Source organism: Amyelois transitella, chromosome 20, assembly GCF_032362555.1.
Source record: "Amyelois transitella isolate CPQ chromosome 20, ilAmyTran1.1, whole genome shotgun sequence".
NCBI lineage: Eukaryota > Metazoa > Arthropoda > Insecta > Lepidoptera > Pyralidae > Amyelois > Amyelois transitella.
In genome coordinates, this window is record NC_083523.1 from 7,585,043 (window position 1) to 7,610,358 (window position 25,316).

Sequence of the window (25,316 nt, forward strand, 5' to 3'; positions counted from 1 at the left end):
TGATATACTTTATTGCTTGTTTTTACTACTTTTAATGTACGATAAACAACAAAATACATTAAAGAAATTTTACTTTTATATTTTCACTAGCTGTACCCGCGACTTCGTATCCGTGGAATCGTTATTTTGGGCATCATTGACGCCCTCAAGGAGGAATAATTTTTCCCGGTTTTTTTTTTACATTTTACATTATTTCTTCGCTCCTAATAGTTGCAGTGTGTTGATAAATAGCCTAAAGGCTTCCTCGATAAATGGTCTATTAAACACATTTTTTTTTTCAATTCGAACCAGTAGTTCCTGAGATTAGCGCGTTCAAACAAACAGTCGAACAAATTCTTCAGCTTTATAATATTAGTATAGATATAAAAATTGACTGATTTTATCGCACAATAAACTATGCCTGTCCCAATTCGCATTGTAATAAAAATCCCGGATTGTTAGTGTATTCAAAATAGTACATATATAGATACATCAAGCCTTTACCCCTTACGGGGTAGATAGAGCCAACAGTGTTGAAAAGCTGTATGGCAAAATTATGAAAAAAATAAATAAACTAGTTTTATCAAATAACGTTACATTATTTTTATCAGGCCGGTCACTGGGACAACTTGGCTTCCAAAGCGCATCACCTCAAAGATGGACTCAATAGGTAATTTATATTAATTAAGTAATAATGTTTACATTTAAATGTATATTGTCTAGTTTAAAGCCACGCCGTGCCGTGTGGTTCCCGGCACCAATACAAAAAAGAATAGGAGCACTCCTCTCTCCCATGTATGTCGTAAAAGGCGACTAAGGGGTAGGCCTATAAACTTGGGATTCTTCTTTTAGGCGATGGGCTAGCGACCTGTCACTATTTGAATCTCAATTCTATCTTATAGACAAATAGCTGAACGTGGCCTATCAGTCTTTTCAAGACTGTTGGCTCTGTCTATCCGCAAGGGATATAGACGTGATTATATGTATGTATGTATGTATGTTAAAGCCACGCGATTCATATATAATCATTGGCACATGTCCGAGGTGGGATTTGAACCTGTGTCTTTTAACCAGACTCCTTTCTGACGGCCTCTGTGGCGCAGCGGTAGTGCGCTTGTCTATGTCACCGGAGGTCCCGGGTTCGAATCCCGGCCAGGGCATGATGAGAAACGAACTTTCTCTGATTGGCCTGGGTCTTGGATGTTTATCTTTATACGTATTTATTATAAAATATAGTATCGTTGAGTTAGTATCTCGTAACACAAGTTTCGAACTTACTTCGAGGCTAACTCAATCTGTGTAATTTGTCCCAAATATATTTATATTTATATGTTTACTCGACCATCGACGCTCCGAATATTTTGTGCTATCCTGTATTATTCACTTTGCAATTCCTAGACTTGAATTGTGAATACATAGTGCAGGTATATTAAGATTTCGTCTAACACTTGTTTGCGACCATTTGCTTGCAAGATCAAACGGAATCACAAAATATATATAATACCTATATGCCTCATGTTGTTAGTTTTATAACTATGATTTATTATTTTGTAAAAGCTTATTTTATTATATTACCAATATATTTTTTCATTATTTCAATTCTATCATTAAAGTTTTTCAATTATGAATAATAATATAACCAAATCATCATATGATTTAGTGTGAGTGAAAGAATTAATTTTATTTCAGGTTATACTGCTTGATACCGTACGGTATAATAACCCAATCCATATGGGACTATATCATGCCGGCGTGGATGGAAGCCATCTGTACTGATGTGCCGGAAAAAGTAAGTATTTTTATAGTAAGATGATGTAAGATACATAAAATACAGAACCCTAAGTGTATAAGCATATCCCTTAGTCACCTTTTACGACATCTATACTTCTATACTGATATTATAAAGCTGAAGAGTTTATTTGTTTGAACGCGCTAATCTCAGGAAATACTAGTTTGAATTGAAAATTATTTGTCTGTTGAATAGACCATTTTTCGAGGAAGGCTTTAGGTTAGGAACTATTAGAAGCGAAGAAATAATGAAGAATGTGAAAAAAAAACGGAAAAATTATTCATCCTTGAGGGCTTCAATGATGCCCAAAATAACTATTGCATGCGGACAAAGTCGCGGGCACAGGACATATCTTATATATAAAATTCTCGTGTCACAATGTTTGTCTCCGTACTCAGTCCTCCGAAACGGCTTTACCGATTTTAATCAAATTTTGCATGCATATTCAGTAGGTATTTTTCATACCCCTAAGTGTTAAGGGTTGTCCACACTTAACATATTTAAAAAAATATTTATATGGCAAAACAACGTTTGCCGGGACAGCTAGTATATATACATTCAGTCAGAAAAGTATCGGGAATGGATTATTTATTTATGGTTCCAAATTCAAATTTTTGTTTTTTTTGTTGTTGTTAGATTGGCACAACTGTTTTCCATTTTGGCGCGGAGTTTGAGTTGCATTTGTTGTTTACATTAAATACAGTGCTATTTTTAGTTATATCATATCTAGTGTGTATTGCTAATTTCATAATGGATAAAAACATCGAACAAAGGGTTTGTCTTAAATTTTGCATTGCCAATGGAATATCGTGTTCGGAGTCACTGAAAATGTTACAGAAGGCTTACGGTGAATCGACTTTATCAAAAACTCGTGCTTATGAGTGGTACAAAGCGTTCAAAAGCGGTCGAGATGTGATGGAAGATTTGCCTCGCTCTGGTAGGCCATCAACGTCTGCAACTGAAGTTAACATCGCAAAAGTGAAGGAAATAGTGACTGAAAATCCTCATTCAACTTTGAGAGAGATAGCCACCGAACTTTCTGTATCTCACGAGTCGATCCGTACCATTTTAACTAATAATTTGGGTATGAAACATGTTGCCGCTCGGCTAGTCCCAAAAGACCTGAATTTTTTTCAAAAACTCAATCGCATTAGAGTCGCTGAGGACATGCTAGAACGAGTCAATTCCGACCCAACATTCATGAAACGCATTGTTACTGGTGACGAGACGTGGGTTTACGAGTTTGACATGCAAACTAGTCAACAAGCTTCGGAGTGGCGCCTTCCAACTGAACCGAAACCGAAAAAACCACGCCAAAGTCGTTCAAAATTCAAAGTCATGTTGACTGTTTTCTTTGACTATCGCGGTGTTGTGCACTCGGAATTCTAGCCGGAAGGTCAAACGGTAAATAAGGAATATTATTTGAGTGTTATGCGGCGTTTAAGAGAGCAAATCCGACGAAAAAGGCCAGATTTGTGGAAAGAAAATTCTTGGATTTTGCACCATGATAATGCACCTTCGCACAAGGCCATCATTGTGAACGAATTTTTAACCAAACACTCAACAAATACCATCGAGCAACCACCATATTCACCAGATATGGCTCCAGCCGACTTTTTTCTTTTTCCTAAACTCAAATTACCACTTCGTGGCACCCGTTTTCAATCGGTAGAAGACATAAAAGAGAATTCGCGGCGAGAACTGACCTCAATTCCGGAAACAGCGTTTAAAAAATGTTTTGATGATTGGATTATTCGTTGGCGTAAGTGTATCGTTTCTAAAGGAGCATATTTTGAAGGTGATAAAATAAATTTGGATGAATAACAAACAGTTTGTGTATTATTGATCTTTTCCTGCTACTTTCTTGACAGAGTAGTATATATATATATATCATTATCAACAGGAGCTGATGGAGCTGAAAGTGCCGCTGGCGAAGATTCTGGAGCCGGACGGCAGCATGGTGGGCGTGGACGAGCGCCAGCTGTACAGGTTCGCGGCGCTGCAGGTGGCCGCCAGCCCGCGGCCCGCCGCCGTGCTGCCCGTGCTGCACTGGTTCCAGGTCTTTATTTGTTTATTTATTTGGAAGATAATCAACCGTTAACAAAAAAATAGCGTCACATCTCGTATGAAACAAATGGTCAATTTATAGGTCCTCACTGTTGTAAAACCGTGCCGTGTGGTTGCCGGCACCAATTAAAAAATATATATTTTATAGCACCATTCCTTCTCTTTCCCATGGATGTCGTAAAAGGCGACTAACGGATAGGCTTATAAATTTGGGATTCTTCTTTTGGGCGATGGGCTAGCAACCTATCACTATTTGAATCTCAAAATTTATCGTTAAGCTAAATAGTTAATGTGCCATTCAGTCTTTTCAAGACTGTTGGCTCTGTCCACCCCGCAAGGGATATAGACGTGACCATATGTATGTATGTATGTACACTTTACTACATAAAATAAAATACTTTCTTACATAAAATAAAATACTTTCTTACATAAAATAACCTCTTTCCCGGAGGGGTAGGCAGAGACTACCTCTTTCCACTTGCCACGATCTCTGCATACTTCCTTCGCAGGCATTTTTCATGTTCGATGTGGCAAAAGATGTCCTATGTGTAGATACTACAAACCGACTGTATTATGGTGGGGGTAGCGTAAAAAAATTTAGCTTAGAAATGCGACAAGCGAGGATTCTATAGCCCGTCGGTCTTAAGATGTAATTGTAAGGGCTATGCAGATAGCTTCCTAGATTTGGATAGATTTTCAGATGAAGGTATTATGTTTTTCTAGACGTTTCTCTACCAACGTTTTTCTACCTAAAATTCGCTTTAACGAATGTTATGTTTTTCAGACTATATCAATGTTGGAAGTGAAGATCCCTCTGAACCAGCTGTTCGACTTGTTCAGCAACTGCGTCATCAACCTGCCTGAGAAAGTTATTAAACCGCCAACAGGTAAGTTGAGCCTTATTGAACTCGATTTGTCCTATTATATAGCAAATACCTATCTCGTTTCTTCTATCATATGAGGGTTTTTAAAGTAAGCCTTAATTAAACATAAAATAATAAATAAATGAATATGTGATACTGATAATAAAAATAATTTAATTTATAATTCAAAAAGAGTGAAATAGAAAAGTAAAAAGAAATAATAATTTCACATACTTATAATGAACATCTGGATACAAAAGAGTTTTCAAATCTGTGTCGGCATCTCTACGTCACATGTAATCAGCCAATCACAGACAAGTATCAAGTCGCCACGAACATTATCAAACGTGAACTCCTTTCACAGATCCGACAAAGTCGAAGGAAAAAGACTCCCCATCCTCCGAGAAAGAGACAGAAGATGAAACGAAGCCGCAAAACCTGACATGCTGTATACTGATGCTTGATATACTACTTAAACAGGTCCTATATTTTTATTAGAACATAATTGACATTGGATGATACCTTATGCTAACATAAGGTCTTAAACACTGTCATAAAATCTAAAAACGGAAAACTGAAAGTGACGACATGTTCATAAATGTTAAATATTTTCAAAATGTTAAACTACCCTTCTCTTATTACTCTATCAAGTAGTTTCACATTTTGAAAATTCGAATTTCAAATGTACATTTGATATGTTTAACAAAATTGTAACTTAACTGTCAAGACTAAGCTATAACTTATTGTTAACTGTGTGTTAAAGCCTATAATTTTGTCATTCTCCTGGAAAAGTGTCAAGTTTTTTTTTAAGAAAATACATTTAAACTTGTGCAATCAGTCAATGACATTATCATTTCAAATTAGAGATATAGTATCGCAATAATTCTATAATTCGCAATGTGATTTTTATCCGTTCCATGTTATATGTGTTATTCAGATGGAGTTACAACAACGTCGGATCAACATTCAGACCGTGAGCAGTGAGGCGACGAAACTACTTCGGCTAATGCTCAAATCTAACCAAGTCAATACTGTTGAACACGGTACGTACAATATATGACAAAAAGTGAAATAAATTCCACACTAATATTATTAATGCGTAAATAAGTTTATTTGCTTGGTTGTTTGTTTTTACCTCTTCACGTGTTATCGACTTAATTAATTTTCTTGAAATTCACGTATATATAATTAGAAGTCTGAAGTTCCCGCCGGAAGCGAGAAACCTGTATTCTTTAGGTGGTGGCGCTAAAAAGTCATCTTAATTCTTGTGTAGATGGTGCAAAATTTAAGTGGGTGCAGCTACGGGTAAAGAGAGAGAGATGTTTATACTCGTAACAACAGGATTGAACAAATTCTTCTTGCTTTTATTGGTTTGAAAGTAAATTAAAGATAACAATCCATAAGTGGGGACTATGCATTTGGTAACAGCATTATTAGCTTTTAAATTGTAAAACGCTTTTAACTTAAATTTCAATGACAAATAAAATAGTTCACCTCATTTATCGTCCTTATATACGCTTTAATTTATATTTGGCGCCCAACGTGGGGCAGTTTCAAATTTGATCTAATCTACGAGTATAAGCCGTTGGTCGATTAGGTTAGAATTTAATAATACATTGAATATAAATTACAATATTTTAAAGATTATTTTTTTTGAAATTTCGGATTTCTTTTTTAGCTTGGTGCGCAGCAGAAGGTGCGTGTGGGTACTGTGAAGCTGCGGCGCTTTGGCATCAGCTGTGTGTGTTGCTAGTACGAGCTATCGTGCCTGACACCCACCGCGCTAATAGAGAGGTACTAATTGTTATTGTCAAATCTCTATTATATTTAGTATTGGGATGTATACCTTTATCGTCTTATTTACTGCGGTCTCATCTATTTGATGGCCGTCTTGTTTAAGGTGGCAAATCATTGTACTTTGGGATGGATAGTCTGCCTTTTATTACGTCACCGGTCTGTTTTTGGAATTGTTAGTTACAGTTCTTACTGTTATCTTCTGTTATATACTTACTCTTAGGTAACGCACTCCATGATGTAGTCATATTTACTCTTTGTGATTTACACCATGGTAACAGTTGCTACAAGTATGTATATATTGTTAATAAATAATTCATAATGTGAAAACATTAAAATGTTTCATTAAACATCTTCGATATTAAGTACATTTGAATTATCCGTAAAAGATATTAGATTACAGTAATATAAAATATCTATCATCATAATTAGCAATTTTAGAAGATATGTAAATCATTTTCTCACAATTTTTTTTACGATTTTAAAAAAAAATCTTCTGAATATTTTCATAAGATTTATTTTTTGAAAAATCGTAATTTTTTTTTATTCGAATATTAAAAACAGCCTTCATTGGACGACATGTGGTCGGAAGCGCAGCCGAAGAAAAACCAGCCGGAGGAGGGCGCGCCGCCGGCCGCCGCCGACGCGCTGCTGGCGCTGGCGGGCGGCGCGGGCGCCGAGCGCGGCTCGCTGGGCGGCGTGCTCGTGCACATGCCGCACGTACGTATGGCGGGGGGGAGTGCTGCGGCGGCCGGACGTGTGGGGACCCACTCTTTGTTTTTATTTATATATTTATTATGTACAACAAGAAAAATAAGCAAATAAAACTTAAAGAGAAATTCAGTACAAGGGCACTACTTATTTCTAGAGAAATTTCTTCCAGCAGGCCCACGACACGACGAGTTTTTTTTTAAATGTTGCACGTTAAATGTACAACGGGTGGACTTAATACCTTGTCAAGGCATTCTCTGACAGTCGAACGTTTTGACCAAAGTGAGATGGATTTACGGGTGATGCGATAACTAGAAAAGAAATAATAATATATATATGAATAATAGGTTGCTTTATATGTTTGTTATAAAAGTCGGAATAGAAAAATTTAAACAGTATTAGATAAAGACCCTTTACAGCTTTACATTAGGCTTAACATTCCTTTATGTTTTTTGTATACTTTAATTGATTAGTAAAATAAATGCATAATTTTTTTTTAAAACCTATTAATAAACCACTTACTAACATATAACATTGATATTTTAGTTCAAAAGTTAATAGAAAATAAAACTTATTATAATAATTTACTTTTGGGGCATACTTGTTAATTCTTGATTGATATTTTTTAATATAAATACACGAAAACTATTGTAGTAAAAATAACACGAATATAATCAAATAAAACCTTTCCGTTATAAAGAGTGGGTCCTTAAATTATAAAATGATTTTTCAACCTCGAGTGAAGTAGTTTGCTTCTCACTGATCTTTGTTCGCAATTTCATTTATCATAAGATTTGCCATAACTTGATAAATGTCATCGGTAAAAGTTAAACCCTAAATAATTTAAGAAGCTGTGAAATTTTCATTGAATTGTGAAGAAATTTATAAAATTGCGAACAATATTTCCGAATTTTGATCTTCCTTTCTTAATAGATATGTGAATACTTTTTAAAATATTGAAATGGGTTGGACTCGTGTAATGAAACCATGGAATGCAATAAAAAAAGGCCATTCGTTTTAAGTACGAATTAATCTTGCCGAAACCAACTCAAATATTTCTACTTCCAAATTTTTAATCTGTTAGATCGCTCGAGGTATGAAAATGTTTCCGCCATTTTGAAATACGTCCGCCCGCCCGTTTTGATCCTAATCCTAAGCATTGTTTTGTTTGTTCACTAGTGTTCTCCTTTCCATAAATGTGGGGTACTGGACTTTGTGTTATTATTTAGATTGGTGTTAGGCTAAAATATTAAACAATATTTTATTATATATAAACGTTTTTAACTTTATGAATTTAATGGATAAAATGATTTATTATAAAAATAGTTTAAACGATACAGTTTAATTTAATGTCTGCAAATTTTAATTTTATGTACGTGACGGCTTTCAGCGTCAAGTCTAAGTCATCGTTAAAATATTAACTTAAATCATAGCTTAACTTGGCTTTGTAAACTGTCACGTATGCAGAAAAATAACTAATTTGTCACGAGAGAATTCGAGTCGTGCGGCATTGACCAATCATGTTACGTTACAAAATATTAGTGCGCTGTGATTGGTCCATTACGCACAGCTTCATATCTTATGTGGATTATTTGGGTGTTTGGTGAATTGGGAAGTTAGATTGAGTGTTATATCATTTCGATGTCGTCTCTGAACTAGATCTAGATTATCTGTTGCATGCGTCCAGTACTACACTGTACCTCTAGCGGTGTTCAATATATACAGGGTTATTTTAAAAACACTGGCCAAATTTTCTCATTTTTGGGTCATAAAAATGAGCAGGTTTCCTAAGCAGTTTATATGAAAAATTACAATCGTTTCTTTTCTGCTCTACATACAATGTTACAAAGAATAAAATAATTAAATAAACATATTTATTAAATTGGGTAAATAGAATTAAATAAAAACTATCCAAAAGTAACTTGAGGGGAAGAACCGTACCAATTTGAAAATCAATCCAATCAGCTGATCTTTTTCAAAAGGAATTTAATAAGCATATGTTTTAAATATTTATTTAATTTTAGGTTAACCTTGAAATTTATTTGGGTCTAGCTCAATCTGTGTACATAATTCATGCCTTAAATCTTTCTTCGTTCATTGAAAATTCGGCCAGTGTACATTTAAAATAACCTTGTATAATAGATGTATAGTTTGTTCATTTCATGCAACTGTCACTTATAAGCGACGTCGGGTCGGACGCTCGGTCGGACCCCACCCTGACCAAATCGTCGGCCGACACGCAAGTATGTCTGTCTCTTACCCTTCGCTTTTACATTGTTTTTTTTTTTTGTTATGTGTTTTTGAAGCCAATATTTCATTTGATTATACACATACGTACTTATAATTACGTTTATCTATTGCGGTGTAGACAGAGCCAACAATCTCGCAAAGACTGAAAGGCCACGTTGAGCTGTATGACTTATTCATGGAATTGTGATTTGTTGATACTCACGTGCTCTTTGTTTTTTACAAGTTAGGGAAATATTATTAATAGGTATTTACATACCTACGTATTTTGATAGCTAACTCATTGATCATATGGTAATAGTATAACAAGGCTCTATATTTTCTAACTTCAATTTTTTTTTCACTCTTTTTGCGTGTCACCATTTGCATCCTCAGCTGATTTAAGTCCACGATCATTTAATAAAGTGAACTATTGGCTTTCTGTTGAAGAATTCATTGGTCTTTAAATAAACTGTTAAATAATTTATTTCTTTTGTTTTGTTTGTCATTATTTGTGTTTTTTTTTTATAAGACCAATGTGTTCGAATATTTAAATATATGGTCAGTTAATATTTCTGGATATTAATGGCCGCTGTGTGTTATTGAGAATGATCTGTTTTATTATCTGTAGCATATATTTCTGAACAAATGTTTCATCTCATTAAAACCGTTAAATGTAGTATATTTAAATTATTTGCAAATATGTTAAGGGTGTATCCTGCTACTAAAATGATTCATATTTGTTAGTAAACTTACAACTTTCTGATAAATATTTCAATATATTTGCACTTAATTTGAACAGACTTTGTATGATATTAATTGTTCTCCAATTTGCTAATTTTTGTGCTGCAAATCGTCTCGATGTTAAGCTTTCAGCAGTTTGTTACGTTGCTTTAAATGTCTTTGACACGATACGTTCTAAACTAATATACTGATTTAACTTATTAGTGAAAATAAAGAAATAGATGACTAAGATATATAGCTATCAAAGACCGGCCTTTTTCATGGAGTAAATTCAATTTGCAATTTTACATATAAATAGGTATAAAGTGGCAAAACTCTACTTGTTTGGAATTCCCATGGCAACGAAACGCTGGGCATGAGCTAGTCTTAAAAAAGGTGTAATAAATGCCGAATTCCGATTTTATAAATATTGTTATACGCACTTTTTCTTTTTTGTTTTAGCTTTTTGCAAATAAAGGTTATTGCATGGGCAATGTGCAGTAAAGAACGAAAATATATTGAATAAAATATGAATAGCTTGATATTGCTCTTGCAACAATCTTAAATAAACATCTTTATATTAAATCATCTCGATTGGCCGCCTGTCTCTTAACTATTCTTGTAAAAGGTGACTGCTGAGAAAAGTTTACAGCACTAGTAAATCACGAATTCCCAAAATGAATTTATACCACTCAGTTGACCGTGGGCAACTAACTCGAGACTAGTGGGATTTGATCGAAAATTATGTCCGTCTACTAACCTACTAGTCCCTGAGTTGTCAAACGGTGGGACCAGTCGTTGCCATATCTTTTCACATCATGCAAATGTAACCATATTGAGCTCAATAGGAACTATGAAATATGGAAACCATCTTCATAGCCGAGTTTTATCCCATAGATAATGACAGCCACAGTGGAAACTATAACCGAGCAACTAGACATGGCGGTGACGCTGCCTCCCGCCGACCAACCGCCGCTCGCCACAGCGCACACTGTCACGCTGACTGACACAGATGTCGCCACTGCCACTGCTGATGTAAGTATACTATTGATAATGGTGGATATCTTATAAATAGTGAGAGTAACAGTGGAAACTATAACGAGCAACTGGACATGGCAGTGACGCTGCCTCTCGCCGACCAACCGCCGCTCGCCACAGCGCACACTGTCACGCTGACTGACACAGATGTCGCCACTGCCACTGCTGATGTAAGTATACTATTGATAATGGTGGATATCTTATAAATAGTGAGAGTAACAGTGGAAACTATAACGAGCAACTGGACATGGCAGTGACGCTGCCTCTCGCCGACCAACCGCCGCTCGCCACAGCGCACACTGTCACGCTGACTGACACAGATGTCGCCACTGCCACTGCTGATGTAAGTATACTATTGATAATGGTGGATATCTTATAAATAGTGAGAGTAACAGTGGAAACTATAACGAGCAACTGGACATGGCAGTGACGCTGCCTCTCGCCGACCAACCGCCGCTCGCCACAGCGCACACTGTCACGCTGACTGACACAGATGTCGCCACTGCCACTGCTGATGTAAGTATACTATTGATAATGGTGGATATCTTATAAATAGTGAGAGTAACAGTGGAAACTATAACGAGCAACTGGACATGGCAGTGACGCTGCCTCTCGCCGACCAACCGCCGCTCGCCACAGCGCACACTGTCACGCTGACTGACACAGATGTCGCCACTGCCACTGCTGATGTAAGTATACCAGTACAACTTATTGAGTATTTGGGCGTTCTAAAGACATTTTTTAGCTCACGTCGGCAAGATGTATTCCATACCAGAATATATCACGAGCTGGAAGATCTGATCCAGAAATAAACTATTGAGTAACTAAGTAAGATATCCCATTGATAATGACTACCACAGTGGAAACTAACTGAGCCGCTCGCCACAGCGCACACCGTCACGCTGACTGACATAGATGTCGCCACTGTCACTGCTGATGTAAATGTACATGTATTATGTTTTTATGTCTTGACGTCAACCAAGTTGTTAAAGCATACGACAATTATTAAGCGATATAATAGTATCCTATAATAATGAATAAAAAATTTTGAATTTTGAATTTTTTTGAATTTTATACTATAGTAGCAGAAAGTAAGAAGACAAATATGTGCAGATGTAGAACGTATATGTTTTCGGTATCTTTTTGTAATATATTTATTGTAATGTTTGCGCTATGGGAGAGACCTTGTGATTTATAACAAAGGATTATTATTTGTACCATTAAAATAGAAAATCAGTTTGTTCTTGTAAACTAATACATGAACCATAGACTTAGATAATTCTGCCATTCAAGGATTTCGGTCAAAGACAACATTTTATAATAGAACATAATAACATCTATTAGGTTTCGACGCCAAATCTGCTCGGCGACCACGAAGCGACCGCCGAATCCGTAGAAGAAGACATGACCAACTTCTGGCCGACATCCGCGGGGAAATTCCACTTCTGTATAGACGAGTTGCCCCAAGAGTTGCAGTACATACATCAACTTCTTCAGGTAAAATTTTATATATGCATGTCATCAAAATTATTACAATTATAATATTTATTATAATATCTGGCATTTGATATATTAAGCAGTAACACTCTCTTTTTTTAATCGATTCAACTCAAATTTAATCGATTCAAATCAAGAGTCAACGCAGTTATGCGTCACGTGGCATGTTGTGATCGATTTTGTTCCGATACTGCACTCACACCGACTTAAATAATTCGAATGCGGTATATCCGGCATGGCCATGGAGATGTTACATACATGCATATAATCATGTCTATATCCCTTGGGGGTTGGACAGAGCCAACAGTCTCAAAAAGACTGATAGGTCACGTTCAGCTATTTGGCTTAATGATAGAATTGAGATTTAAATAGAGACTGGTTGCCTAAAAGAAGAATCCCAAGTTTATAAGCCTATCTCTTAGTCGCCTTTTACGACATCCATGGGAACGAGATGGAGTGGTCCTATTCTTTTTTCTAATGATGCCGGGAACAACACGGCACGATGAAACCCTAAAGGGAATTTAGAATTGAATCCATTGAAATTTTTTCAGGAGCTCAAGAGTACTTCCAGGCCAGACGTGCTGTACCACTTGCTCCAGTGTCTACAAGTGTTGGTGTTGAACGCGGACGCGTTGGCCGAACATAGGGGCTTCCTCATTTGGTGCCAGGAGAACCTGCTCATCGACAAGTGAGTATATACATATAGTCACTTTTTTATCCCTTGCGGGGTAGACAGAGCCAACAGATTTGAATAGACTGATAGGACATGTTTCGCTGTTTCGGTTAACCTCAGAATTATATTTCCTATCACCATGTCGTTCTATAATTTTCGTAAAAGGCTATAAAACTACGAACTTACTCCTATTTTATATCATATGACGTTATTTTTACGATAGATTCTAGCATGTAAATACACATTTTGTTTTTCATTAATAAAAATAAAGAAGTATGCAGGTATCTTGGCAAGTGGAAGGATGTGGTCTCTGCCAATCACTCCGGGAAAGAGGCGTGATACCAAATAAAATACCTATGCTTTCTTTATTGCTGGGAATGCAATCATGAAATGAAAATTAGAGAGTGTTCTAATATTTTTTGATAATTTTTTATATAAATAAATTGATAACTTATTTTTATAAATTAGTTTACTTAAGGGCTACCTCTGTAACATAATACAATATTGCTATCTCTTTTCAGCCTTTGGAACGTGTGTAATGCATCTCACTCTCACATCTGCTCAGTTGCGGTACCAGTGTTGCTACACTGTGTCACATTAGCAGGTATATACAATAACTCTCTGTTGTACTAAATTACAAAGCAAATTCATATGTCATTATTAACATAAAAATAAAAAGGTAGATTAAAATTTACTTTAAGATTTCGGCCAACAGTGCATTACTATCTCGAACAAAACAATTAGTTTGAAAAAAATATGCGATTATGCATAGCTAGATCATTAATAGCTTTTATCTTTTATAAGTTCTCTTCAAAGACATTCGTTGTGGAGAATTATTGTAAATTATTGTGTTTATAGGTGGAGCGGACGTGTTCTGCAATTTGATACGAGATCAGTTCCATCATCACGATCACCGCGTGAGATTCACGGCAACGGAGCGAGTCATTATTATTATACGGTTAGTATCTCTATCTCTCTCTTACATTCTGAGATGGTATGAGACAGGGCCAATATCACAAGTATAAGTATAATAAAACTACTAAGTTTAATGATTTTTATGGTCTACAAATATTGGTTACCACAGGACAGACATGTTGCCTAGTGTGGGATTAATTGTCTAATCAATGTTCCATAATCCTACTAATATTATAAATGCGAAAGTTTGTGAGTATGTCAGTATGGATGTTTGTTACTCTTTCACGCAAAAACTACTGAACCGATTACGATGAAATTTGGTATGTAGGTAGCTGAATATTCAGAATAACATATAGGTTACTTTTTATCTTGGAGTTCCCGCGGGATTGATTCCACGCGGACGAAGTCGCGGGCGGCCTCTAGTTTCAATATAATGAAACTTGATGTAAAGTGTGTTGAAAAAAGGCTCATTGCCTTGTATCTAATCCGAACTGAATCGTTGAAACCAGCCAACCAGTGAATTCAAAACTGATTATGTGGAAAACTGATGAAAAGAGTAGAAGCGTACTCCTATCTCCAAATCTTGGGAACTGAGTTAAGTCATCGTTAAGTCTCAAACGTGATGATGCTACGGAACCCTTCGTACGCGAGTCCGACTCGCGCTTGGCCGTTTTTTTTTCGTACATACTTTCCCGGAGGGGTAGGCAGAGACTACCTCTTTCCACTTGCCACGATCTCTGCATACTTCCTTCGCTTCATCCACATTCATAACTCTCTTCATGCAAGCTCGGCGGTTCGGTTTTTTGTGTACCTACATCCAAAACCTTTCAGCTTCATGGACGGGTCGCCAATCAAAACCAGCCTACCTCTACAAACGGCGTTGGCCACCGCCTTCTGCTATCTCATATCGAGCATGGACGATATAAACGTGTACGTCGCCCAGCGAGCCACGCTGTACATTGGCACTATACACGACAACGCGATCGAGGTAAATGTTTATTCACAAGTCTTTTCATATGAGCTTGTAGGTTATGGGCACGTATACACACAATAATCACGTCTATACCCATTAAGGGAAAGACAGAGGCTGAAGTGTGGAAAAGACTGAAAAGCCGCTACTCAATGGAATTGAGATACAAACAGTGACAGGTTTCTATTCCATCGTCTACAATAGGAATCCCAAGTCAATAAGCCTATCTCTTAGTCATCTTTTACAGCATCCATGGGAAAGATATTTAGTGGTTGGACTGGAATGACTCACTATTTGAATCTCAATTCTATCATTGTAATAGATGAACGTGACTACTACTGTCTACCCCGCAAGGGATAAAGATGTGATTATATGTATGTATGTATTCTATCATTAAGTCATGCATCTAAACGTGGCCTTCCAGTCTTTTCGAGTTTGTAGGCTCTTTATGTCTAAGTAATATATGTATGTATGTACACGTGACTATATGTATATATTGAAATCTCGTTTACTTTCCCCCCAGTTACTTCTCTACTGCCTAGAAACCCAATTCGACCTGGTCATAGTGGACCGGCCAATGGTACTGCAATCGATCTACCAACTGCACAACACACTCAGCGACCGCAAGATTCTGACGTGGGACTTCTTCCTGAACAGATTCGAAGCTCTGTTCTTGGAAGCGCAGATCAATTCTAATAAAGCTATAGATTTTTCAAATTTGAGAGGTATGTCTATGTGAAGAAGGTTGAAGCTTACATGAATGTAGCCGTTGTGTATATATGTACATTTATTAATGAATAATTTGTGTTGGTAATTGATCCCCTCCGGGAAAGAGGCGTGATTTTATGTATGTATGTAATATGCTTTATTAAAAAGACAATTGAATTGAACACGGATTGAGATATACCCAAATTGAGTTCAAAATTAATTAATAAAATTTTTATAATATACTGCTTTCTTTTATTAAAGAGCTTTTTATTTTACTCAGATATTAATATATTTTATTTTCTTTCATTTTTGACAGGTTTAATTTTCGTTCGATTTGGTGTTATTTTTTAGTTGGTAAGTGATTTTTTATCATTTTGGTTATATATTTTCTTTTTGCTTTATTTTATCTTATTATATTTTATTATAAATTATATATTAAGATTATTAATAAAATAAAAAAAGTACCTAATAGTATGCAAAGTCTCCGAATTAAATGGTCGTGACATAAAGACAACCATGACGATGTAAGTGCGTGTACTTAAAAAGAAAACAAAAGGAGATTATATCTTTGTTTGACATTAAAGTTGCTATATTGTGTTAGTAAAAGTAAAAAGAATTTATTCATAAAACACAATAACAAAAAAAGATGCATATGTACAAAAGTAGACAGGTGGTATGGTGTTCCCGAAAGGGTACCCCTCAGCATAATGCTGGCTGTAAACAATATGATTAATTGAAACGAGTGTTCACATTTTCCCCAACAATAAATTGTTTCATACGTCTATCCACTACTAAATCAAGCATTTTGTCACAAAAACAGAGTTGGTTAGCAGCGAGACGAGTTCAGAATGGTTCCTGTATAAAGTGCGGCGCGCGCACGAGGCGCTCAGCGTTTCCGCTCGTGACGCCAACGTCAACACACTAAGTGCCTCGTTTGGCACAAAATGGCCGTACAAGAGGACCATTTCGGCCCCGGCCACTATGCCGCCGCATCCAGACACCAGACATGGTAAGTAATTATTCTTCTTCTCCTTCTTACTCTTGACTTTAGTCCCTGTTACTTCCTCATCATTCTGGAGGCGAGCTCAGGGTATGCTTTTGACCATAGACACAGCTTTGGAATGTCGCCCATTAGGTGGCCGACCTTATTAACAATTATCTATTATAAAAGCCATTTTAATGCCTTTTATGGAAATAACAACAAGCTGTAAGGCTTAAAGATGGAATTGAGATTCAAATAGTGACGGGTTACTAGCCCATCGGCTAAAAGAAGAATCCCAAGTTTATTACTACATCTATGAGAAACATATCGAATAGTCCTATTCTTAAGTGCCTGGAACCACACATGGGTAGGCTTATAAACTTTGGATTCTTCTTTTAGGCGACGGGCTAGCAACTTGTCACTATTTGAATCTCAATTCTATCTTAAAGCCAAATAGCTGATCGTGGCCTATCAGTCTTTACAAGACAGTAGGCTCTGTCTACACCACAAGGCATATAGACGTGATTTTATATATGTATGTATGTATGTAACCACACACATGGCAACATCAAGAGCCACTTAATACGATATTGTAATCACACGTGTCCCCTTCTTTTCAGAACGTGAAAAGGTGTACTCGCGCCAGTACTCGGCGCCTCTGCTGAAACGGAAAACCTCGCGCTTCGGCCTGGGGCAGCTGCTGACGACCACGCCGCAGTCTCTCGGGCCCACGCCCCGATCTAATAACACTCACGGTAAGACAAATACACATATATCTAAGTGCTAATTTCCTAACTTGTTTGTTTGTATGTAATCACTACATAGTATAAAACAAAGTCGCTATTTTAGTCTGTTTGTCTGTATGCTTAAATCTTTAAAATTACGCAACGGATTTTGATGCGGTTTTTTGTAACAGGTAGAGTGATTCAAGAGGAAGGTTTTTATGTATAATGTTTCACCCGTGCGAAGCCGGGGCGGGTCGCTAGTAAAATCTAATATATCTAAAATCTAAATAAATTGAATTTGAATATCTTTATTGCGCAGTAAATGTACGCAGTTACAAGAAATAATACAAAGTTATAAAAGAAATAAATCACTTGTAATGTCGGACTTATAACATGAAGGGATATTTCCAGTCAACCGGCTAACAATAAAGGAACTAGATAATGAAGTAAAAAAAAAACTTGAATTCATATCTAAGTTTTAAATTTATTATCAATTAACGCCAACGATAGTTAACGTGAACACGGTCGAAATGTCAGGATAAAACGGTATGTTCGCATTAATTCCCGTTTGCATACATTGATAATCTTACAACGCGAAAGTTTTAAAGTATTATAAATGTATTATGCAATGCAATCTTTTGAGCTTTAAATGTAAAAGTTGTCAAAAATGTTTCTCAAGGAATGTAAAGACTAGACGATCAATTTACATTTTATACAGATGAGTGAATTTCCATCCATACATCCATAAAATACCGTCTATATCTCTGTTGGGGAATACAAAGCCAGCAGTCATTAAAGACTGGAAGGACACGTTCAGTTGTTAGGTTTAATGATAGAATTGAGATTCAAATAGTGACATGTTGCTAGCCCATCGCCTAATAGAAGAATCCCAAGTTTATAAGTCTTTCCTATCATGGGTGAATTTGCCTAAGTATTACATCTTTACATCAAATAAAGAACCTTTTGTTTTGTTTCAGACGGCTTCCATTCCCTATCTGGACGGTCTACCGAAGACACCCTCACCACGGTGTTGCCGAAAGCGGTGGATCTCGAGGAAGCTGATCGAGAAACCACCAATCTGCTTGTATTTCTTCTCATGCAGTTTTTGTCCAGGTAAATAATGAACGAGAATACTAGTTATCATGTGACTGCATTTTCCTATTGCGGCTGAATGGGCCGAGGGTCTGGTGGGGCAGTCAGAATAAAACACCAGATTTTCGGATGTTCAAGGCGTCGTCTTAGTCCAATCGATTGTTCTTTTTTTCATCAATATGTCAGTCAGTTTTGTTCATCTAAAGTGTCAAGTCGAAGTGTCTGTCTGTCCATGGAGGTTGAACGGCCGCAACAGCGGCAAATTTAAATGTATGTGACTATGCAATGTGTATATGTATTTTTTTGTAGCATTTTCATAAACTAAGGCGTCTAAGGGTTAGCCTTACAAACTTGGGATTCTTTTAGAGGACGGGCTAGCAACCTTCCACTATTTGAATGTCAATTTTATCGTAAAGCCAAAACAGCTGAATGTGGCCCTATAAATATTTTTAAGAGTGTTCGCACTGTCTACCCCGCAAGAGTAATAGACGTGACTATATGTATGTATGTTTATAAACTGCTTTATGATATTGATGCTCATTGCCATTTTTAACATTTTTTGTAGCTGTTTATATTTTAAAGATACCATTACATTTGGCTGTTAGTTATTCAAATAAATAAAAAACTTTTTTTTTTCTAATTTTATAGATCTGATCAAGCACATCCTACTGAAGACAAAGCGACTGCCAAAAGTCAAGAACTGGTCCTCAAGCATTTGTTCCTCCTACTGGGTTACAACTGTGTGGAGAAGTACTTCCACATAGCGCCTTATACCCTCAGGTAGGTGTACATAATATTCTTCACAGATCCAATTCGGGTTAGGTTCCCCATCTAGAATAGAGTAGATTTATTTTCAAAATTGGATACAAGGTATCACTTATTGACGTCACATCACTTAAATATAATTATAACTCCTACCGCTTTCGAAGCGCATGTGTGCATTTCAATTTTACAGAAGAAAGTTTATTTTACTTCCTAAACTGTGCAGTTCTCGGTGCACCTGGTAGGTACTGTTGCTTACTCTAATCACCTGTCAATTTTTTTTTATAATCATGAATATAATAAATAGATGATATTAAATTTTGAAGCTTACAGCAGGAAGTTTTTTTATCCTATGTATTTTACATTTTAGGAAATAAAAGTGTTGATGACGTGCAGGGCAGATGCCTGCCAGGTCATGATTTTCGGCCTTGGTGTCCTATGAATCATCGCTCTACAAATTTCTAGCCTTACAGGAAGACCGTTAGTCGGAGGGTTCACTAGCTCTTAGACTATTAATGATTTAAGAGGCGACTGTCTAAATTGCTCGAGGTTTCTTATAGTTTTAATCGCGAATTTGTATGTGATTTAATCAGCGCCACCTAGTGGTAACGCGTTGGCACTAATGCCATTTATTAACAAGTTCCATACAAATTCACATTTACTTCACGTTTTATCGAATAAAACTCGCATTTAACTCTATTCGTGAAATCCAAGTATGTCAAGACATGCTCCGTTATTGGACAATGTGTACATTGTTTCAGGCAATCTTCAATTTTCAACGCGTTCATGGCGAATTTGCCCCAAGTTTTGGACCAGAACCATGTGATGGGCGCTAGTATTGCTGAACCCACGCTTGCACTCTTACAAGTGAGTTATGAACGAATGAATGAATAACTCTTTATTGCCTACAAAAAAGACCAATTTTGTAGATATAGCAAATACTTAGATGTAGTACAACGATGTACTTTCCACGTATATTTATGGTACCTGATACTATTTTTATTTTTAAAAGAACTTTATTGTTGTTGAAAGGTTTTTATTGTCATACTTAGTATGCCAACTTTACTTACTTACGACTTGGAAATAAAAATGTTATAATTTGACGACACTAATGTGTCCTCCTAATTTGATATTTTATGTATGTATATGCATTTATAATGTATTTTTTTTTTCGTAATGTATTTTGCAGTATGCATGTGCACTTTATCGCACCACCAACTTAAAGTTTTTGTGTTTGGTCAACTGGTTGACTGGTAGACAATGCCAAACGGGATTAAATCCGCCTATTGTACATTTTGCAATAAAGTTTTAAATAAAGAATGTGGTTGTGAATTGTCACCGCAGTACTGCAGCGGGCCGCCTAGCGGGTCTGCGCACGCGCTGACGGCTGGCGCGCACTCGCTGGCGGCGCTGGAGCCGCACGTGCGCCGCCACTGGCTGGCCGCGCTGCTCGTGCTGCTCTACAAGGTAGCGGGCTGCCGGGTGGTTGCCGACACTTTACAATAAGACTGCTTAATATCTTTACTATAAATGTCGATTGGGACACTCCATATTTTTTTCTATACTAGATATCGCAAAAAGCGATTTAGGGAATGACTAATAGAGTTGGAATTCTGCTTGAAGGCGGTGGGATAGAAACCTGTCAATATTTGAAGATAAATTCTATCATCAAGCCATACAGCTGAACGTAACTTATCAAGACTTTTTCTTACCGCATTCGACACAGCCTCTAACAAAAACATTTATCAACAATCTCATAAGCAAATACCTAGTTTATTATAATTTCATTTCAGTATCACTACGGCAGTGGCACCATCTGCAGTCAAGTTCAGACACTAGTCCGTATTGTACTGAACACGGTGGAAGCACAATATCATCAATGTAAACGAATACCGCCCATGATTGTTATGCCGCAAGCCAGAGCCAGGGGTAAGTTGATGTGGAATGCATTTAATTTTGATACTGTAAGTGCAGGTAAAGACATTCATTCATATAATCACGTCTACATCCTTTTAGGGGTTGGCATAGCCAGACGTCTTGTAAAACAGATGGGGGTAGGTTCAGTTGTTTGGCTTAATGATAGAATTGAGATTCAAATATTGACATGTTGCCAGCCCATTGCCTACAAGGGGAATCTCAAGGGAGTGGATCTTATTATTTTATACATCGGTGTCGGTAACCACACAATACATACTCCCTATATATTTTTTATTTTTTGAGAAATTGAACTGATTGAATTAGCATCGAAGTAAGTTCGAGGCTCGTGTTACGAGGTACTAACTAAACGATACTATATTTTATAATAAATACATCCAAGACCCATGTCAATCAGAAAAAGTTCTTCTCTCATCATGCCCTGGCCGGGATTCGAATCCGGGACCTCCGGTGTCACAGACAAGCGTACTACCGCTGCGCCACAGAGGCCGTCAAATCCATCCATAATCCATAGATCACTACATAGTATAAAACAAAGTCGCTATTTTAGTCTGTTTGTCTGTATGCTTAAATCTTTAAAATTACGCAACCGATTTTGATGCGGTTTTTTTGTAACAGGTAGAGTGATTCAAGAGGAAGGTTTTTATGTATAATGACATTTATAATTTTGCACCCGTGCGAAGCCGGGGCGGGTCGCTAGTATTTTATAAATGTAAAAGTAAGTTTAGTCGTATGTTTGTTTAGTGTTTCCATCCATATTCTATATAGATATTTTATAAATGTGAAAGTAAGTTGTTTGTTTGTTATGTGTTATTTCCCCTTTCACAGATCTGTCGCAGCCGTCGCTGAAGGCGGAGCTGGAGGCGGGCGCGGGCGGCGGCAGCCCGCTGGCGGCCGAGCGCGCCCGCAAGCACGCGCTGCGCTCGCCCGCGCACATGCACACGCACTGGGAGGAGCCCGCCGGCAACAAGTACTCACATTGCTGCACGACACATGGTTGACCGAGCGGTGCTCGGTGGCCGTCAGATTAAACAAAGTAGTAAAGCCGTGTGGTTACCTGGCACCAATGAAAAGAAAATTAGGACCATTTCGTTCTCATGGATGTCGTAAAAGACGACTAAGGGATAGGCTTATAAACTTGGGATTCTTCTTTAAAGCGACGGCTAGCAACCTGTCACTATTTGAATCTCAATTCCATCATAAAGCCTAAAAGCTGAACGTGGCCTATCAGTCTTTTCAAGACTGTTGGCTCTGTCTACCCCGCAAGGGATATAGACGTGTTTATATGTATGTATGTAAAACTATCGAACCTTACCCACCTCTGACGTGAAAATCGATCGCTTTAATATTTTTACTGTGTCAAACTTTAGTACCTACTCGATAATTATTCATGTCAGTGATTAAAACTACTTGTAATTTTTAACGTCAGTGACTAATTTGTCAATGGTTTCAAGTGACATCAGTAAAAAAGAAACAATTATCATGGCCTAGCAAACATGATGGTAAAATTATTTTGCGTAAATTAAAAATTTTATCTCCCCGTATGCATCATAAATATAAAAATATATTCCTATAAAATACATATTTCCCGTTAATTACTTAGTATAGGATATACATACTGACAATATAGTATATTTGCTATAACATTTGCAATATGTAGCCAACAAAATACCCAAATACCGGCTAAACATTGGCCAAAGAATGAATCTTTCATATTATTAGAAAATCCAATCTCATGTAACGAGAAAGGATTCATTTATGTTTCAACTAGAGGCCGCCCGCGACTTCGTCCGCATGGAAACCCTATCAATCCCGCGGGAACTCTGGGATAAAAAGTAGCCTATGTGTTATTCTGGGTCTTCAGCTACCTACATACCAAATTTCATGGTAATCGGTTTAGTAGTTTTTGCGTGAAAGAGTAACAAACATCCATACAAACTTTCGCCTTTATAATAGTAGTAGGATTATACAACAAAAAATATCTCTTATCACACAGATATCAACAATGGAGTTTAGAACAGGAGTCTTCAGAGAGCGAACTGATCGCTATACCGGAGACGAGCGACAAGTCTGACACCACAGTACACGGCAGTACTGCACCTGTGAGTGGAATGACGTTACGATAACGAAGTGACAGTGACAGCTTATGAATAAATTATTTTTACGATTTACCCATTACTTCATTTTCGAAACACACACCCGAAACTTCGTCCGCGTGGAATAGTTATTTTCAAATTCTCAAAGATCAATAATTGTCAAATGTTTTTTTCACATTTTCCATTATTTCTTTGCTCCTTATAGTTGCAGCGTGATGTTATACAGCCTAAAGCCTTCCTCGATAAATGATCTATTCAACGCAAAAATAATTTTTCAATTCGAACCAGTAGTTCCTGAGATTAGCGCGTTCAAACGAACGAACAAACAGACAAACTCTTCTGCTTTATAATATTAGTATAGATATGTAGACATATTTTCTACATTAACACTCGTTTTTAATGCATTTGAAATGAAAAAAATCATTAGTAACGTAGTTATTGTATGTTTTAGGGTTCATTCGACGAGCCGTCTCACTACGAAGATCCCCCTAAAACGGAAATGCCGGCTGCTACACCATATCCACCGCTGGGGAAAATTGTAAGTATATGTTAATTGTAAGAGCTAACTTCATTCATTTCTTTTCTCTATTATTTTTTTACTTGCTGGTATGTTGTAACGTTTACTTTTTGCTTTATTTTGATTGATCACAATATTTAATTCTTGGTCTTCCATGATTGGCGTTGCATTAAACTTTTTATAAATACTACATACAATAAAGCGCAAATAAGAATAAAACTAACGAACGTCCAAAGATAAAAAGGTACATTACGTGCGTGTTTTAAAACTGTTTTATTACTACAACTAGTTTTCCTTATAGTTGTCAGTTTTATTGATGAATATTTCTTTGCAGGGTCCAACAGTCAGCTCCCGCTCAACTCATCAGCTGTCAACAAGTTCTTCTGTCTCTGTTGGCAGCGATTCGTCCAATTTGTAAGTGATATCATTCTTTTTCCAAATGCATTTGAGATGTTAACTTCTATAATTTGCCTATCGAATGAAGTCATTTTTGGTTATAGTCTTCGTTACCTTGTTTCAAAATATTTTGCCGTATCTATAGAGTTCACATAATGTTTCGTTATTAATTTTGATACATAATCATTCATCTTCTTCAAGTCTTTTCGAGACTGTTGGCTTTGTCTACCCCGCAAGGAATATAAATGTGATTGTATGTATGCATGTAATCTTATTGGTTGGTCAGTCGACATTAGCATTACACAGATTTTGTGTGAGAAATTTATAGCATGAAAAAATATTATTTTTTATAAAATTTCAAGGTATATTTTTCATTTTTATTTTAGGAAATCGACCCCCATGAGCGGCCAGTCGGTGGAGATCTGGCCGGATCAGATGCACGGGCCGACTTCGCCGCGCACCAAAATACTGGGAAAACAGAAAAGGATTGTTGGTAAAATAATATATTTATAATAAAAATAATAAAGATTAATTGTCAGAACTAGCTCTCACGAAAAGTTTGTGTGCTAGAATTAGCTTTCATGAAAAGATGGTGTGTCAGAACTAGCTTTCACGAAAAGATCATGTGTCGGAACTAGCTTTGACGAGATGATCGTGTGTCAGAACTAGTTTTTCACGATAAGATTCTGTGCTAGAAGTAGCTTTCACGAAAAGATCGTGTGTCAGAACTAGCTTTCACGATAAGATTCTGTGTTACAAGTAGCTTTCACGAAAAAAATGTGTGCTAGAAGTAGCTTTCACGATAAGATCGTGTGTCAGAACTAGCTTTCACGAAAAGATCGCGTGTCAGAACTAGTT

At 36.8% G+C, this 25,316-nt stretch overlaps 1 protein-coding gene across 1 annotated transcript in view; it reads left to right on the forward strand.

The window, feature by feature from the left end:
• LOC106131454 (protein unc-79 homolog) overlaps positions 1-25,316 on the forward strand; it is a 50,856-nt gene that overhangs the window by 11,348 nt on the left and 14,192 nt on the right. Inside the window, exons 15-42 of the mRNA XM_060950044.1 lie at positions 591-649; positions 1,669-1,768; positions 3,672-3,827; positions 4,620-4,722; positions 5,063-5,178; positions 5,636-5,741; positions 6,377-6,492; positions 7,057-7,212; positions 9,354-9,446; positions 11,050-11,187; positions 12,535-12,687; positions 13,239-13,375; positions 13,882-13,964; positions 14,219-14,318; positions 15,107-15,263; positions 15,769-15,974; positions 16,787-16,962; positions 17,556-17,690; positions 18,638-18,773; positions 19,401-19,532; positions 20,276-20,381; positions 20,859-20,981; positions 21,308-21,443; positions 22,278-22,419; positions 23,446-23,551; positions 23,997-24,083; positions 24,397-24,476; positions 24,845-24,951. Of these exons, the coding sequence (XP_060806027.1) occupies positions 591-649; positions 1,669-1,768; positions 3,672-3,827; positions 4,620-4,722; positions 5,063-5,178; positions 5,636-5,741; positions 6,377-6,492; positions 7,057-7,212; positions 9,354-9,446; positions 11,050-11,187; positions 12,535-12,687; positions 13,239-13,375; positions 13,882-13,964; positions 14,219-14,318; positions 15,107-15,263; positions 15,769-15,974; positions 16,787-16,962; positions 17,556-17,690; positions 18,638-18,773; positions 19,401-19,532; positions 20,276-20,381; positions 20,859-20,981; positions 21,308-21,443; positions 22,278-22,419; positions 23,446-23,551; positions 23,997-24,083; positions 24,397-24,476; positions 24,845-24,951 (3,445 nt within the window). The remainder of the gene's footprint in view (positions 1-590; positions 650-1,668; positions 1,769-3,671; positions 3,828-4,619; positions 4,723-5,062; positions 5,179-5,635; positions 5,742-6,376; positions 6,493-7,056; positions 7,213-9,353; positions 9,447-11,049; positions 11,188-12,534; positions 12,688-13,238; positions 13,376-13,881; positions 13,965-14,218; positions 14,319-15,106; positions 15,264-15,768; positions 15,975-16,786; positions 16,963-17,555; positions 17,691-18,637; positions 18,774-19,400; positions 19,533-20,275; positions 20,382-20,858; positions 20,982-21,307; positions 21,444-22,277; positions 22,420-23,445; positions 23,552-23,996; positions 24,084-24,396; positions 24,477-24,844; positions 24,952-25,316) is intronic.